The following is a 12,593-nucleotide window of genomic DNA, read 5'->3' on the forward strand; positions in this document are numbered from 1 at the left end:
GTGTCAGCGCAGTGTGTGTGCGCATTAAGCCTGTGTATGTGATTCACTTTTGTTCTGCGCTTCAGCTGTTGACGGAAACAGTTGGATGGAAGGATAAAGAGCGAGAGAGAGAGTCTTTTACTGCATTGTCTTCATCAGATCTGCCACGAGCTCATGCATTGATCACAGATACGGCCTGTCAGTTTGACACCCGCTCCATCTCTACTCACCCGCTCCAACCGTTTCCACAGGCAAACCGGGAACGCGTATATGCGTTTTTTTTAAAGCGTGAGCATAAGAGGGGTGCTGAATATGTCCGTTTTCATGTGCTTAACGTGAACCGTTTCTTGATTTTGATGCAAAGTTGATCCTTGCAGCTCTAGCCCAAGTTGTTTGATTGTCTCTAATAGCTGTGTGCATGTACAGAAGCTAACTGTGTGGTCAGGCAACTGGACTTTACTGCCTTGCTAAGTGCTAAAGAGAAGTGTGTGTTGAACAGCTCTATAAACCTGCTCATCAGCCCTCCCGGCCCGACACTGCCAAAGCCTGCACATGCTGAGTGGAGAGGCGCTCTGTAGCCTCTCTGTACAGAGTTATGGGGCTTTGATGGGAAATCTTAAACACATTGCGAGCACTCCTCAGCATATGTAGGCTGACTGCTCACCGCAGAGTGGTTTTGGACCGGGTTTTCTGAAAGGCATTTAAAGACCAGCTAACACTCTGTCATAACCTAAGTCGTGTTTCTCGGCACAGTCAAATGACAACGAGAGCAGAAAAGTCTAAAGAGGAGCCAGACATAAAGCCAGTTTGTCTTAACACAAAAAAGGTGCGTTCAAGTTTAGCAAAATTTTGACCAAATTTTGTGGGTCCTTTGTGTACTGTCAATAATTTATTGATGTCATTTTCATACCAAAAAGCGTTCTGTTGGTCATTGCGGTGAAACCATGTGACCAACTTGAACACGCTGCGAAATTTGCAACTTTTTCACCCTCAAAAAAAAAATCCTGATTACGTGGATTCCTATTGGAATTACTGAATTTCGCACTCAAAAATTTGTTGCACCTTGCAAAAGGGTATTGTATGTACATTTGAGAAAGGGATTCTGGGAAATGTAGTGAAAGTCCTGAGTCCTGAGCAATACCCCAAAACATGGTATTCACTATGTTTTTTGGACATACCATGCACTTTGTTACCATCACGCTAGCGTGTCAGCGCAGTGTGTGTGCGCATTAAGCCTGTGTATGTGATTCGCTTTTGTTCTGCGCTTCAGCTGTTGACGGAAACAGTTGGATGGAAGGATAAAGAGCGAGAGAGAGAGTCTTTTACTGCATTGTCTTCATCAGATCTGCCACGAGCTCATGCATTGATCACAGATACGGCCTGTCAGGTTGACACCCGCTCCATCTCTGCTCACCCGCTCCAACCGTTTCCACAGGCAAACCGGGAACGCGTATATGCGTTTTTTTTTTAAAGCGTGAGCATAAGAGGGGTGCTGAATATGTCCGTTTTCATGTGCTTAACGTGAACCGTTTCTTGATTTTGATGCAAAGTTGATCCTTGCAGCTCTAGCCCAAGTTGTTTGATTGTCTCTAATAGCTGTGTGCATGTACAGAAGCTAACTGTGTGGTCAGGCAACTGGACTTTACTGCCTTGCTAAGTGCTAAAGAGAAGTGTGTGTTGAACAGCTCTATAAACCTGCTCATCAGCCCTCCCGGCCCGACACTGCCAAAGCCTGCACATGCTGAGTGGAGAGGCGCTCTGTAGCCTCTCTGTACAGAGTTATGGGGCTTTGATGGGAAATCTTAAACACATTGCGAGCACTCCTCAGCATATGTAGGCTGACTGCTCACCGCAGAGTGGTTTTGGACCGTGTTTTCTGAAAGGCATTTAAAGACCAGCTAACACTCTGTCATAACCTAAGTCGTGTTTCTCGGCACAGTCAAATGACAACGAGAGCAGAAAAGTCTAAAGAGGAGCAAGACATAAAGCCAGTTTGTCTTAACACAAAAAAGGTGCGTTCAACTTTAGCAAAATTTTGACCAAATTTTGTGGGTCCTTTGTGTATTGTCAATAATTTATTGATGTAATTTTCATACCAAAAAGCGTTCTGTTGGTCATTGCGGTGAAACCATATGACCAACTTGAACACGCTGCTAAATTTGCATCTGCAACTTTTTCACCCTCAAAAAAAAATCCTGATTACGTGGATTCCTATTGGAATTACTGAATTTCGCACTCAAAAATGTGTTGCACCTTGCAAAAGGGTATTGTATGGACATTTGAGAAAGGGATTCTGGGAAATGTAGTGAAAGTCCTGAGTCCTGAGCAATACCCCAAAACATGGTATTCACTATGTTTTTGGACATACCATAAGGCGTACATAAAAGTCCTGTTCTGTTCTGATGCCTGTAGAGGAGAGAAGATCAGTCTTCTTTAACTCACAATACAATGCAGGACATACGCACAAATATGGATCAGAAATGAAACCGGCAGGTATATATTTATCATTCACAATGACATGGCTTTAATACAACATAGATTCTTCAAATGTCTAGACAACCCAACCCAACATAGATTCCAGACAGTGTTAAAGGATTGTGAAAAAAATTGGCTTTGGATGAAACTCAAACTTATATAGACCCACATACATAAACTAAAATAAAAATAGCTTTTAGAAAGAAAAAGCATATAAGAAAAAAATTGTGCAGCTTATAAAATAGTGAAATAGACATAATCAAAAATAACAATTACAGATATGTTCAAAACGTCAAATAAAAAGGTTTAGGAACGTGAGAGCCTGGCGCAACACATTTTCTAACGCCTGGTTGTCATTTGCCACATTAGCAGACAGAAAAGAGTGTACTTTCATTATGGCCAGGCCATTAGCTTCCATCAAAAATGAAGTGCACATTTCTGGAAAACGCGTAACCGGAAAAGTGCACTAATGGGGATCGTTTTGTGCTTCATTAATGTTTATAGATAAAACGCTACGAATTTGCTGCGCATTTTAATCTCTTTTGTTTGAACAATTATACGAATTGTTATAACAGTGTATTATTATTATTATTTCAGGACATTATATTCATTTTAATCAGCTTGAGCTAGCTACATAATGAATTATTTATTTCTTTGTCACCCCTCCTTATCGTTCTATCAGCCTCGCTGTCTTTTTGTTTTATTCAGATTGTCGCGCTGAAGTAAATCCCTTTTTATGCAAAAAGTTGAGGGAAACATGTGTCTGCATGTGTTTATGCAAAGTTCAATGAGTCTTAGATGATGCGCTCCTTCTTACCGTTGCTGTAAAGAAGCTGCAATCTGTAATGGATCCCATTGTTTGTCTTTTCTCCGGTACTTTCCTGCAAAAATAAATAAATTCGATGGTTAGCAAGAAAAACCTATTTGACTATTTCTGACGAGCCCCGTGAGTCAGACCGGCTATTTCCCTGCGGACCAGGAGGCCATAGAAAACAAACAAGAAACTGCAAACGCGCATTAGCCAGCCGAAACAAAAACGGTACAAAATATAGTCATTTTCACTGAGTAAACGAACGGGTTAAAAAATAGCTTACTCACGTCTTAAAAGAAAGAAAAAAGTTTGTGTATTGTACAGTGTGATTTCACAATTCAATAACAACGTGCTCGGGGTATAGACGTGTACAAAGTGTCTAGATATACAGTAAGCATTAATAGCCATATTTTAATTAAATAAGCAGACACTTCGCTCAGATTAATTTACAAATGCTTACAACAATTTGCCTAGAATATTTTTTATTAAAGCATCATATGGTCCTTCCCAATAATAAAAAATAATTTGTTTTTTTAATAGCGTCTTGAAAGGGAATATTAACTTTATGACATTAGGCTGTCACTGTAACATTTCTGCAAACTATACAGATGTGTTAGTAAATGCATAAAACTGAAGGGAAAATATAAAACTTGAGGCTCTCTTAAATTATAAGGGATGAATATGTAAAAATAAAAACATAATAATTAAATGGAGGTTTAAGAGATTCATGACAGAACAGTAATTTAATGCAAGAAAATTATGTATTAAGTATAGGCAAATAAGCGTTCAACTTTAGGGTAATATCAATGGCATTGTATCTATTAGTCTATAATAATTATCAGAATTGACAAGCCATTTTCATTCAAATTTGCAAAACCAATATGCAAAAGAGAACGTTTCACTTGCCTTTTCTTTTTCAACAAATCCAATAAAAGTAGTTCTTTCAATTTCCACGGGTTGTCCTTGTCTGTCGTATAGCGCTAAAACGAAGTGGAAGAAGTTGGATTTGCGAAGATTTGAAGGAGGCTGTTTCTCAAAGTGCGCTCGAGCAAGACCCACTCCACTATGAACACACAAGACAGACAGAGAGAGGATGAAATATTTATATATGTATATTTACAAAAATATAAACAATACTTTTGTGATTATTTAATTACAATTTCCTAAAAAGGGTTACAAAATATTTGTAGTTTTCAAATTGCAGTGCAAAAGCTCTTCAAATGTACTTTTGACAGTTTAATAGTTTAAACAAATATGAATATAGCCTATGATAGGCTAGTCTTTTAAAAACCGGAAATTAAAACTGTATGTAAACGTTTTCATTATTTGTATTCTCTTCAGTAGCATTTTATAACAATAATATGTCATTGTTGTTAATCAAAAATAATTAATATAAATATAACTGAATCTAACTACTATGTTCAGCAGCTTGTGACAAACTACAGGTCTGGATTGTCTTTCAAATTCAGTATTTAAAATGTAAAGCTACAGAATTCATGCAAAATTGTTGTTTAGAAACCCAAAAAAAATCGCTTTTTTTAAGCAAATGTCTATTTTAACATTAGAAATAATATTGTTAGAAATAAAAATTAAAAAAACGTTTTAATGTGACTTGCAACTCAAGCATTCTGTCTGTTGGTGCCAACAGCTATGCTATGAACTTATCGCAGCAATAAATCAATCTCTTTGTCACCTGGTTATTAATAAGCAGATAGCGCGCACTGATTAGGATGATATACAAGAGCGTTTTGTGTCGTCCAAGGATGATAAGCGCACAATACTCCGTCTAGTTGTTCCCGTAGCGCTGAAGACCGCCGCCGGCTTACCTCTGAGCGGCTGTGTTCGCATCCAACACCCCGGCACCCTGCATCCATGTCCGGACAGCGTTCATCCCGGCACCGATGGGCTCCTCTTTCATACTACTCCCGCTCCTTTGAATGCTGTCTTGAATCCCGAACATGAAAACAGACTCCTGTCACCGTCTCAGTCGATGCTTGCTTCTTTTGATCGCTCCGTTAAAAAAGACAGTGAGAAGTGTATGGGTGAGCAGGTGTCACCGCGTTTGTCTCTATTAGCGCTTCCTCTCTGAAACAGAAAATAGAGAGACGTGCCAAAAGAAACGCGAGATGTCAACATCCAGGTTTGGGAACACCGTGCAACAATAATCAAACAAACAAAAACTGCAAGATTAGACTTGGAGGTCCCTTTGGTCTACCGTGCGCAAAAAAAAAAAGTCTAATGTCACTTTAAGAAACAATAGGATCAAGAACGGGCTTCGCTGAGGGTTAGATCAAATGTCATCATCCAGAGACTTTTTTCTCTTTATTTTCTCCTCCTTTCCTTTCCTGTCTTTCTCCACAAAGAGTATTCTCTGATCAAATCACATGAATGAGCTATATGAAATCAACCAGGAGAGGTGGACCCTTGTGGAGACAGCTCCCTCGCTGTTCCCCTTGTTCAAACGGGAGTGATTTGTGTCCTTTCCCAAAGGAATCTGATTTGACTGTCTCTGGGAACCAAACACAAGCAAACTAACCCCAAAGGGAGGAGGAAGAGGAGGAGGGAATGACTGCGCACGCAGGGCCGCCCCCCAAACATAAGTAAAGCCGAACTACCATTAGCTGTCCACCCAACCACGAAGCCCGTCGCCTAATTAGATATCACAGCCCGCCCTGCCCACTTAGCGAGCGGCGTGTTCAGAGAGAAAACTAGAAAGAAGTCATGCGCGCGTTAAATATCACGCGACGCGAGTAACTGCCTGGGAGCGCGCGATTGAAGCCAAATTGAAGTGGTTCACTTGAACGCGGAGTTATTTGTTTTAATATTGCAAGGTTATATTTTAGAAACGGCACACTAAGTTTATTTACATACTGGTCTAGGGATGAGCTAGCTCGAGGATTATTTAATAACTTTCAAGGGTTGGACTCTTGAAAGGGATTTTTCAAGGTTCGTCTCGAGATGTTCAAATTGTCTTTTGGCGCCCGTTGCAAAGTTAAGCAAAAATCAATTAGCCTAAATATTTTTTTTTTTTAACAAAACGCAACAGTGTTTTTGAGAAATGTAAATATAATAAAGTGATAAATGACAGTATTTTTATTTATTTTGATTGAAATATCGATAATGGTCCTGACACAAAGTGCTCAAGCAGCCTACTGTTGCTATGGTTACCTGCTAGGCGAACGCTATTTCTGTTTTTGAGCATTTGTTAACTCTTACTAACTTTTGTAATATAACTTTTGTTGTTTACTGAAACAACCCCAAGCAGCCGCGGTCATATTAGAATAGTGTTCTTTATTTAAAACACGTCTGTCAAATCAAATGAATTAAGACCACGATGAAATAAACAGAAATAATGACACGAGGGTTTATATTAAATGTAGCCTATGTAGGCTAGAAACCTTAGCTCATGTGACATGTTTGACAAATAATGTGAGGAAATTAATAATAAGTCCTTAAAAGATTTAGTAAAAAAGACATTAAAGCATTACACTAAATGTGATGTTTGTGGCTTTTATTTCCAACAGATCAGTTGTTATCAATGAAAAACAGCCTATTACTAATATGATCGAATTATTTAAGAGGCATACATTGTATTTTAAAAAAGACATTGCTGATAAATAAGTCATGTACAGACATTATGGGCTAAAACATTTGTTCTGACAAACGACAGTAAAAGCATTAAAAAACTGGATATTCAGACCCAAACAGTTTAACAGCTGCTTTGTTAGATTCGACATAAAACGACAGTAATATGTACAGGAGTAAATGCTAGGAGCGCAAACCATTTTACAGCAGCTTGTGTTTTTTTCCCCCCACATAACAATAGTTTTGTTTTAGATTTAGAATGCAGATATAAAGCTTTATTATAGGCCTATTTTAGAAATGTGCAAAAGTGAGCACAGTAATGCACGGGAAATATTGCTAGACCTAAATAAAATCCTCCACAGCGGACAGAGGAAGTATAAGAGAGTCCCGTCCAATCCAGTGCTGGTCAGGCAGAGGGGAATTCTGCTCCCCCTGCGGGTCCCTGTATATTTACATTCCCACACAGCAGTTTTAAGTGGCAGAACCTACACACGGAGTCTCAGTGGAAACGGTGTATTTTCATGTGTCCAAATAAGAAACAGACCTGTTATTTAGCCTATTAAAACGCGTTTTGTGCATCACTTAAAATACATATAGCTTCAAGTGCATGTCTGTGCGTTTGGGAAGAAAAAAAAAACATGTGCCCGTATTCATGATAATCATATAAAAATGTTCAAATGAACCTTTATATAATATAACTATTCTTATTGCTGACAGCGACACATTCTATTTGATTTGTAAAACAGATGTCCACATAAATCACGCTGTCGTTGATGAGTAGCCTACTAACCCCATAATTGAATTGAATTACCATAAAATAAATCATAATGTAAAACAAAGTTCTTGTCACGTGAGATAATTCAGTCAGTAGGTTACTTTTGTCAGTTTCAAACTATTAGGCCGCATGCCAACATTTTAGGCCTATATATATCTTTATATATAAAAGGCTATTAACACTGTCGGGTAGTTTTGATAGAATGCAGTAAATCGGTACAAAATGTTTCTTTTTTTAATTCTTTTTTTTATGCGTGAAGGTCAGACTGCGAGAAAGTAACTCGATAATAACTGTGTTTATTAATGTAGCCTCCCAAAATAACCAGTAAAGGCTATTACCTCTGACTTTGTGCATCATCTCAGTTTGACGTTGCAGAGAAATTGAGAAATACGAGTTTCAGCTGGTGGAGATAATGACAAATGCTAAAAAAAAAAAAAAAAAAAAAAAATGTGTGGATATTTTGTACATAGGCCTACGTATAACGACTGAGTTGAAACGAAAAGAAATCGCATGCTGTGTTTTGGGCTCCTCAAAGAAGCAGGAGGCGCGTGGTTAATCGTTGACAGCCCAACATTACCATCTTGTGGCCACACATGGAAACACATATATCTTTAAATACAAATATATCTTTAAAACATTTGTGTATTCGCTTGTGTCATCATTCCAATCCAAACCCGTATGGCGTTCTTAAGTGAAACGAAAGGAGATGTTAGGTAGAATGCGAGGGACAGACAGACTCAGTTACAATTAACTTTCATTGCATTTTTTTCTCTCTCCATAAAATGGAAGTAAATGATAACTGACAGTCATTCTGAGTAAATAGGGTAGAGTGGGGGGAAACGCCCCCCCCCTTAAGGACTGTTTCATTTTTTTCTGTGAAACAAAAATGAAATGTGTCCAGAATAGTTATCATAGTTTTAGTGATAATGACATAAATTATAAACCAAGTGTGAAAAAATGTCCAGTTTGCATGTTATTAGATAACAAATAACAAAGGTGGGGTAAAATGCCCCTAGTCTGACAAAGCAATTTGCTTTATATATTGACAGCAAAATGAGAGTACAGGCATGTTGAGCTTAACATTACATAGAATATAATAAATAATTATCAGTTACAAAATTACAATAGCCTATTTGAAAAATATTGTTAGCTGATGCTAACTGACTAGCTAACTAGCTACCAGATGCTAAATTGAGGTAATTAAAAAAAAAAAATGTTATTAGATAACAAATAACAAAGGTGGGGTAAAATGCCCCTAGTCTGACAAAGCAATTTGCTTTATACATTGACAGCAAAATGAGAGTACAGGCATGTTGAGCTTAACATTACATAGAATATAATAAATAATTATCAGTTACAAAATTACAATAGCCTATTTGAAAAATATTGTTAGCTGATGCTAACTGACTAGCTAACTAGCTACCAGATGCTAAATTGAGGTAATTTAAAAAAAAATAAAGTCTAAATATTTTTATTCAACCAACTAGTTAGAATACATTTGATGGAAAAACAAAGGATCTGATGTTCAGAACAGAGTAACTAACTACATTAATTAAGTCATGCCCCCTGGGGGCATTTTACTCCACAGACTAGGTTTAAAAAACAAGCTTTAAAACACTTTTTTTTTTAAAGTGAAAATTAAAGCTGAAAATTAATCACTTATTGTGAAATCTGTTTTCTCTCAGGTACATCACCAGTGTACGCTTTATGGTGAATACTCCTACATCACTCTTGTCCAACGTAGTCTAGTCTATAGTTACAACAAAAATTTATCTTGACTTTATCTAGTGGTTATTTTGGGAAAAACAGTAGGGGGTCATTTCCCCCACTCTAACAGAATATTTGGCTAAACTGTCCTTAAATCAGAATTACATTGATTGATAGTAGACCTACTTTTGATTAGATGTACATTACAACAGAGCCCTTATCAAGGTTTATGTTGGAAGAGAATAAAATGATACTTGACCTTAACCTGGCTGTTCTGTTGAAGGCCTTTACTGTATACACACACTGAGAGACACACAAAAGGAAATGAATGGAGGAGAAACTCACACTGGAGGGGACTTGTGAAGACAACATAATTTATATTCTGGTTCCGTGAGGAAAAAGTACCTAGGGAATATCTGGCCTTTCCAAAATGACAGAGTGCTTTGTTCTTCGGTTTCACATGTATTTTTTATTTTTGTACTTTTTTTTCTCTTTTTTACACAAAGGTCAGAGTTCAAGGCTAACTTTGATCAGAAGGATGGAGAGGGGTTAAAGGGTAGCACTCTTTGATTTGCTAATGTTTCCTCCATTCTCTCTTCCTGCCCCTCATGCTTAAGGGAGTTAAAGTGCTCACACAGGAAAAGTGAATAAATGCTCACATCTGCCTACACTGAGACACCTCACACTGCGCTCAAATATCACGGGAATATGCTTATGCCATAACTTCAAACTGTTTATCACATTTCCAAATCCATACAGTAAAAGAGTTACTTTAAAAGAATTATGACTATGACGACTGCACAGACTAGGGGCGTACAGCAGGCCTAACTCTATAAGGGAGGGAAGGAAAACCAGTGATCTTCAGACCTCTGAAAGATGGTGAGTGGTCAGGAAATGTGTGCATATCCTGTCTGTAGTCTCTTCATCAGATGTTTGATGGTTTCAGCAGTCTGACATTACCTCAGCACTCAGGTGTGGGTCTGTTTGATTCATCACAGGTGGCTTTAAGAGTCCGGTAGGTCTTATTATGCTTCAGAAAGGTGCTGTGAAAGAAAGCCAGGACAAACGTTTAATGGGTTAGATTTGGATTCATTCTGACATTCAGGCTCACGTTCAGGCATATTTTACTGAATTCAGCTGCAATTCAAAGAGAAGTTAGCCTTCACAGAACATCACATATTTATGCTGTATTTCTAAGGAGGATAAATTCAGAATGTTAATAGGATTATTCTCACTATCAGTAAATGTTGTTTTAACATCATGTCCTAGATTAAAGAACTGAAGAGGTTTTAAGGTTTTAATGCTATGTCCAATAACCGTTAGTCAATATTAAAATGTAAAAATGAAACACTAAAAACTAAAGAGGCAGTTTAAATGCTACAATTGAATTAAGGCATCACACCATTATAATATACAATATGAAAAAATAGATATTCATTTTGAGATTTGCTAAAGATTGCATTAAACAATTATAATTAATAATTATTCATAAATTAAATAATAATGATGAAATTAATAATGCGTTATTTTAATATTATTAATAATTATTATTAAATTAATAGTAATTATTAAATGATTATTATTATTTTCATCATCATCACAGCTGGGTTTAAGAGCAATATTCCCTCTAATTTTTTTTTCTTGGTGAGCAAAACTTTTCTCTATTGGGCGGACATTTCGGCCACCTGAGCAAAAACATTCTTTATACCAGACCTGTACAGCGCGCACACAAAAAAGTGGGTAACTTTTAACTTTAATGTGCTATTTATATTTGATTTGACCCTTGATGTAACTAAATGATGTACATTTTAAGTTACCTGATACAATTTTTTTTACAGTATAACACACTGCCGTTCAAAAGTTTGGGATCAATCAATTTTTTTAAAGAAGTGTCTTATGCTCATCATGCTCATGCTCTTATGCTCATCTATTTGATACAAAAATACTGAATATTATTTCACAAAATAATGTTGTGAAATATTATTTGTATTTAAAATAAACATTTTCTATTTTAATATACTTTAAAATATAATTCATTCCTGTGAAGTAGTGTGCAATATACACTATTCAAAAGTTTGGGGTCAGAATTTTTTTCTTTCTTTTTTAAAAATACTTTAAAAAAGTTTAAAGAAAGTTAAAGAAACTTTATTCAGCAAGGATGCGTTAAATGGATACAATTGATAGTAAAGACTTTTATTGTTAGAAAAGATTTCTATTTTGAATCAATGCTGTTCTTTTTAACTTTTTATTAATCAAACAAAAATTAAGACAGGTTCCAAAAAAATATTAAGCAGCACAACAGCATATTAGATCAGCAACACTGATAATAATTCAGCATATCAGAATGATTTCTGAAGGATCATGGGACACTGAAGACTGGAGTAATGATGCTGAAAATTCAGCTTTGCATCACAGGAATAAATTATATTTTAAAGTATAGGTATTAAAATAGGAAACCAATATTAGAAATTGCAATAATATTTCATAATATCACTGTTTTTTCCCCCTCTATTTTTGAATTATTTATTAGGTTTATAATATAGGCCTAACATAATATAATATAAAAAAACAAACTATTTAAACTGACAGAATAGAATAAACTGAAGCAAACTGAAGCAAAACTTAAGCTAAGATCTGTAAGTTAAATATATAAAAAAATAACGTGAACATATGAATTATTCTATAGCTGTCTAAACATCCCTATGAAGTAGTTTGCACAATACACCTGTGCAGAAGTATCGAATCGGTATCGATATCGACGATATTCTGCCTTGAAAAATATCGATATCCTATCGAAAACAAAATAAGGGGTATCGCCCATCCCTAATGGAAAGTAGCTAAACCTCGCCTGAAAAGTCACTAAATGTCGCTAGATGACGTCATACGTTAATTAGCATATTCATGACGTCAGTGCGTCGTATTGTCTTGCCTCCCTGTGTTCACGTACTGCATTTTAATGCAGCCAAATTCTCAATAAAACTGTTTTTATTCATATATTTATACTGTTTCTGTTGTCAGACAACGGAATTAATATTATAGCGGCTGAAATGCGGTCCATTAAGACTACATAACCAGCTCTCAAAGATGAATCTGCACTAAAATCCTAATCACGACATTGTCTTATGAAATCAAATACACATACGATTAAGACAATGACTGTGCGGTGATTTCGGCTATACTTGCATGTAAAATAGAGTTAGAAGCAACAGAATATATTTTTTTTAACTGAAAGTGCTGCTCCTCTCTGCGCTCGCTGAACAG

The 12,593-nt window shown here is 36.5% G+C and overlaps 1 protein-coding gene across 1 annotated transcript in view; it reads right to left on the reverse strand.

The window, feature by feature from the left end:
* The window catches only part of LOC107554460 (transcription factor COE1), a 123,533-nt gene extending 117,787 nt beyond the window's left edge, over positions 1 to 5,746 (reverse strand). Inside the window, exons 1-4 of the mRNA XM_016236966.1 lie at positions 5,092 to 5,746; positions 4,172 to 4,328; positions 3,272 to 3,335; positions 2,349 to 2,385 (exon numbers count right to left, since the gene is read on the reverse strand). Coding sequence (XP_016092452.1) covers positions 2,349 to 2,385; positions 3,272 to 3,335; positions 4,172 to 4,328; positions 5,092 to 5,225 — 392 coding nt within the window. The 5' untranslated portion in view covers positions 5,226 to 5,746. The remainder of the gene's footprint in view (positions 1 to 2,348; positions 2,386 to 3,271; positions 3,336 to 4,171; positions 4,329 to 5,091) is intronic.
* Between the last annotated feature and the right edge of the window lie 6,847 nt (positions 5,747 to 12,593).

Source organism: Sinocyclocheilus grahami, unplaced genomic scaffold, assembly GCF_001515645.1.
Source record: "Sinocyclocheilus grahami isolate Dianchi unplaced genomic scaffold, SAMN03320097.WGS_v1.1 scaffold502.1, whole genome shotgun sequence".
Taxonomy (NCBI): domain Eukaryota; kingdom Metazoa; phylum Chordata; class Actinopteri; order Cypriniformes; family Cyprinidae; genus Sinocyclocheilus; species Sinocyclocheilus grahami.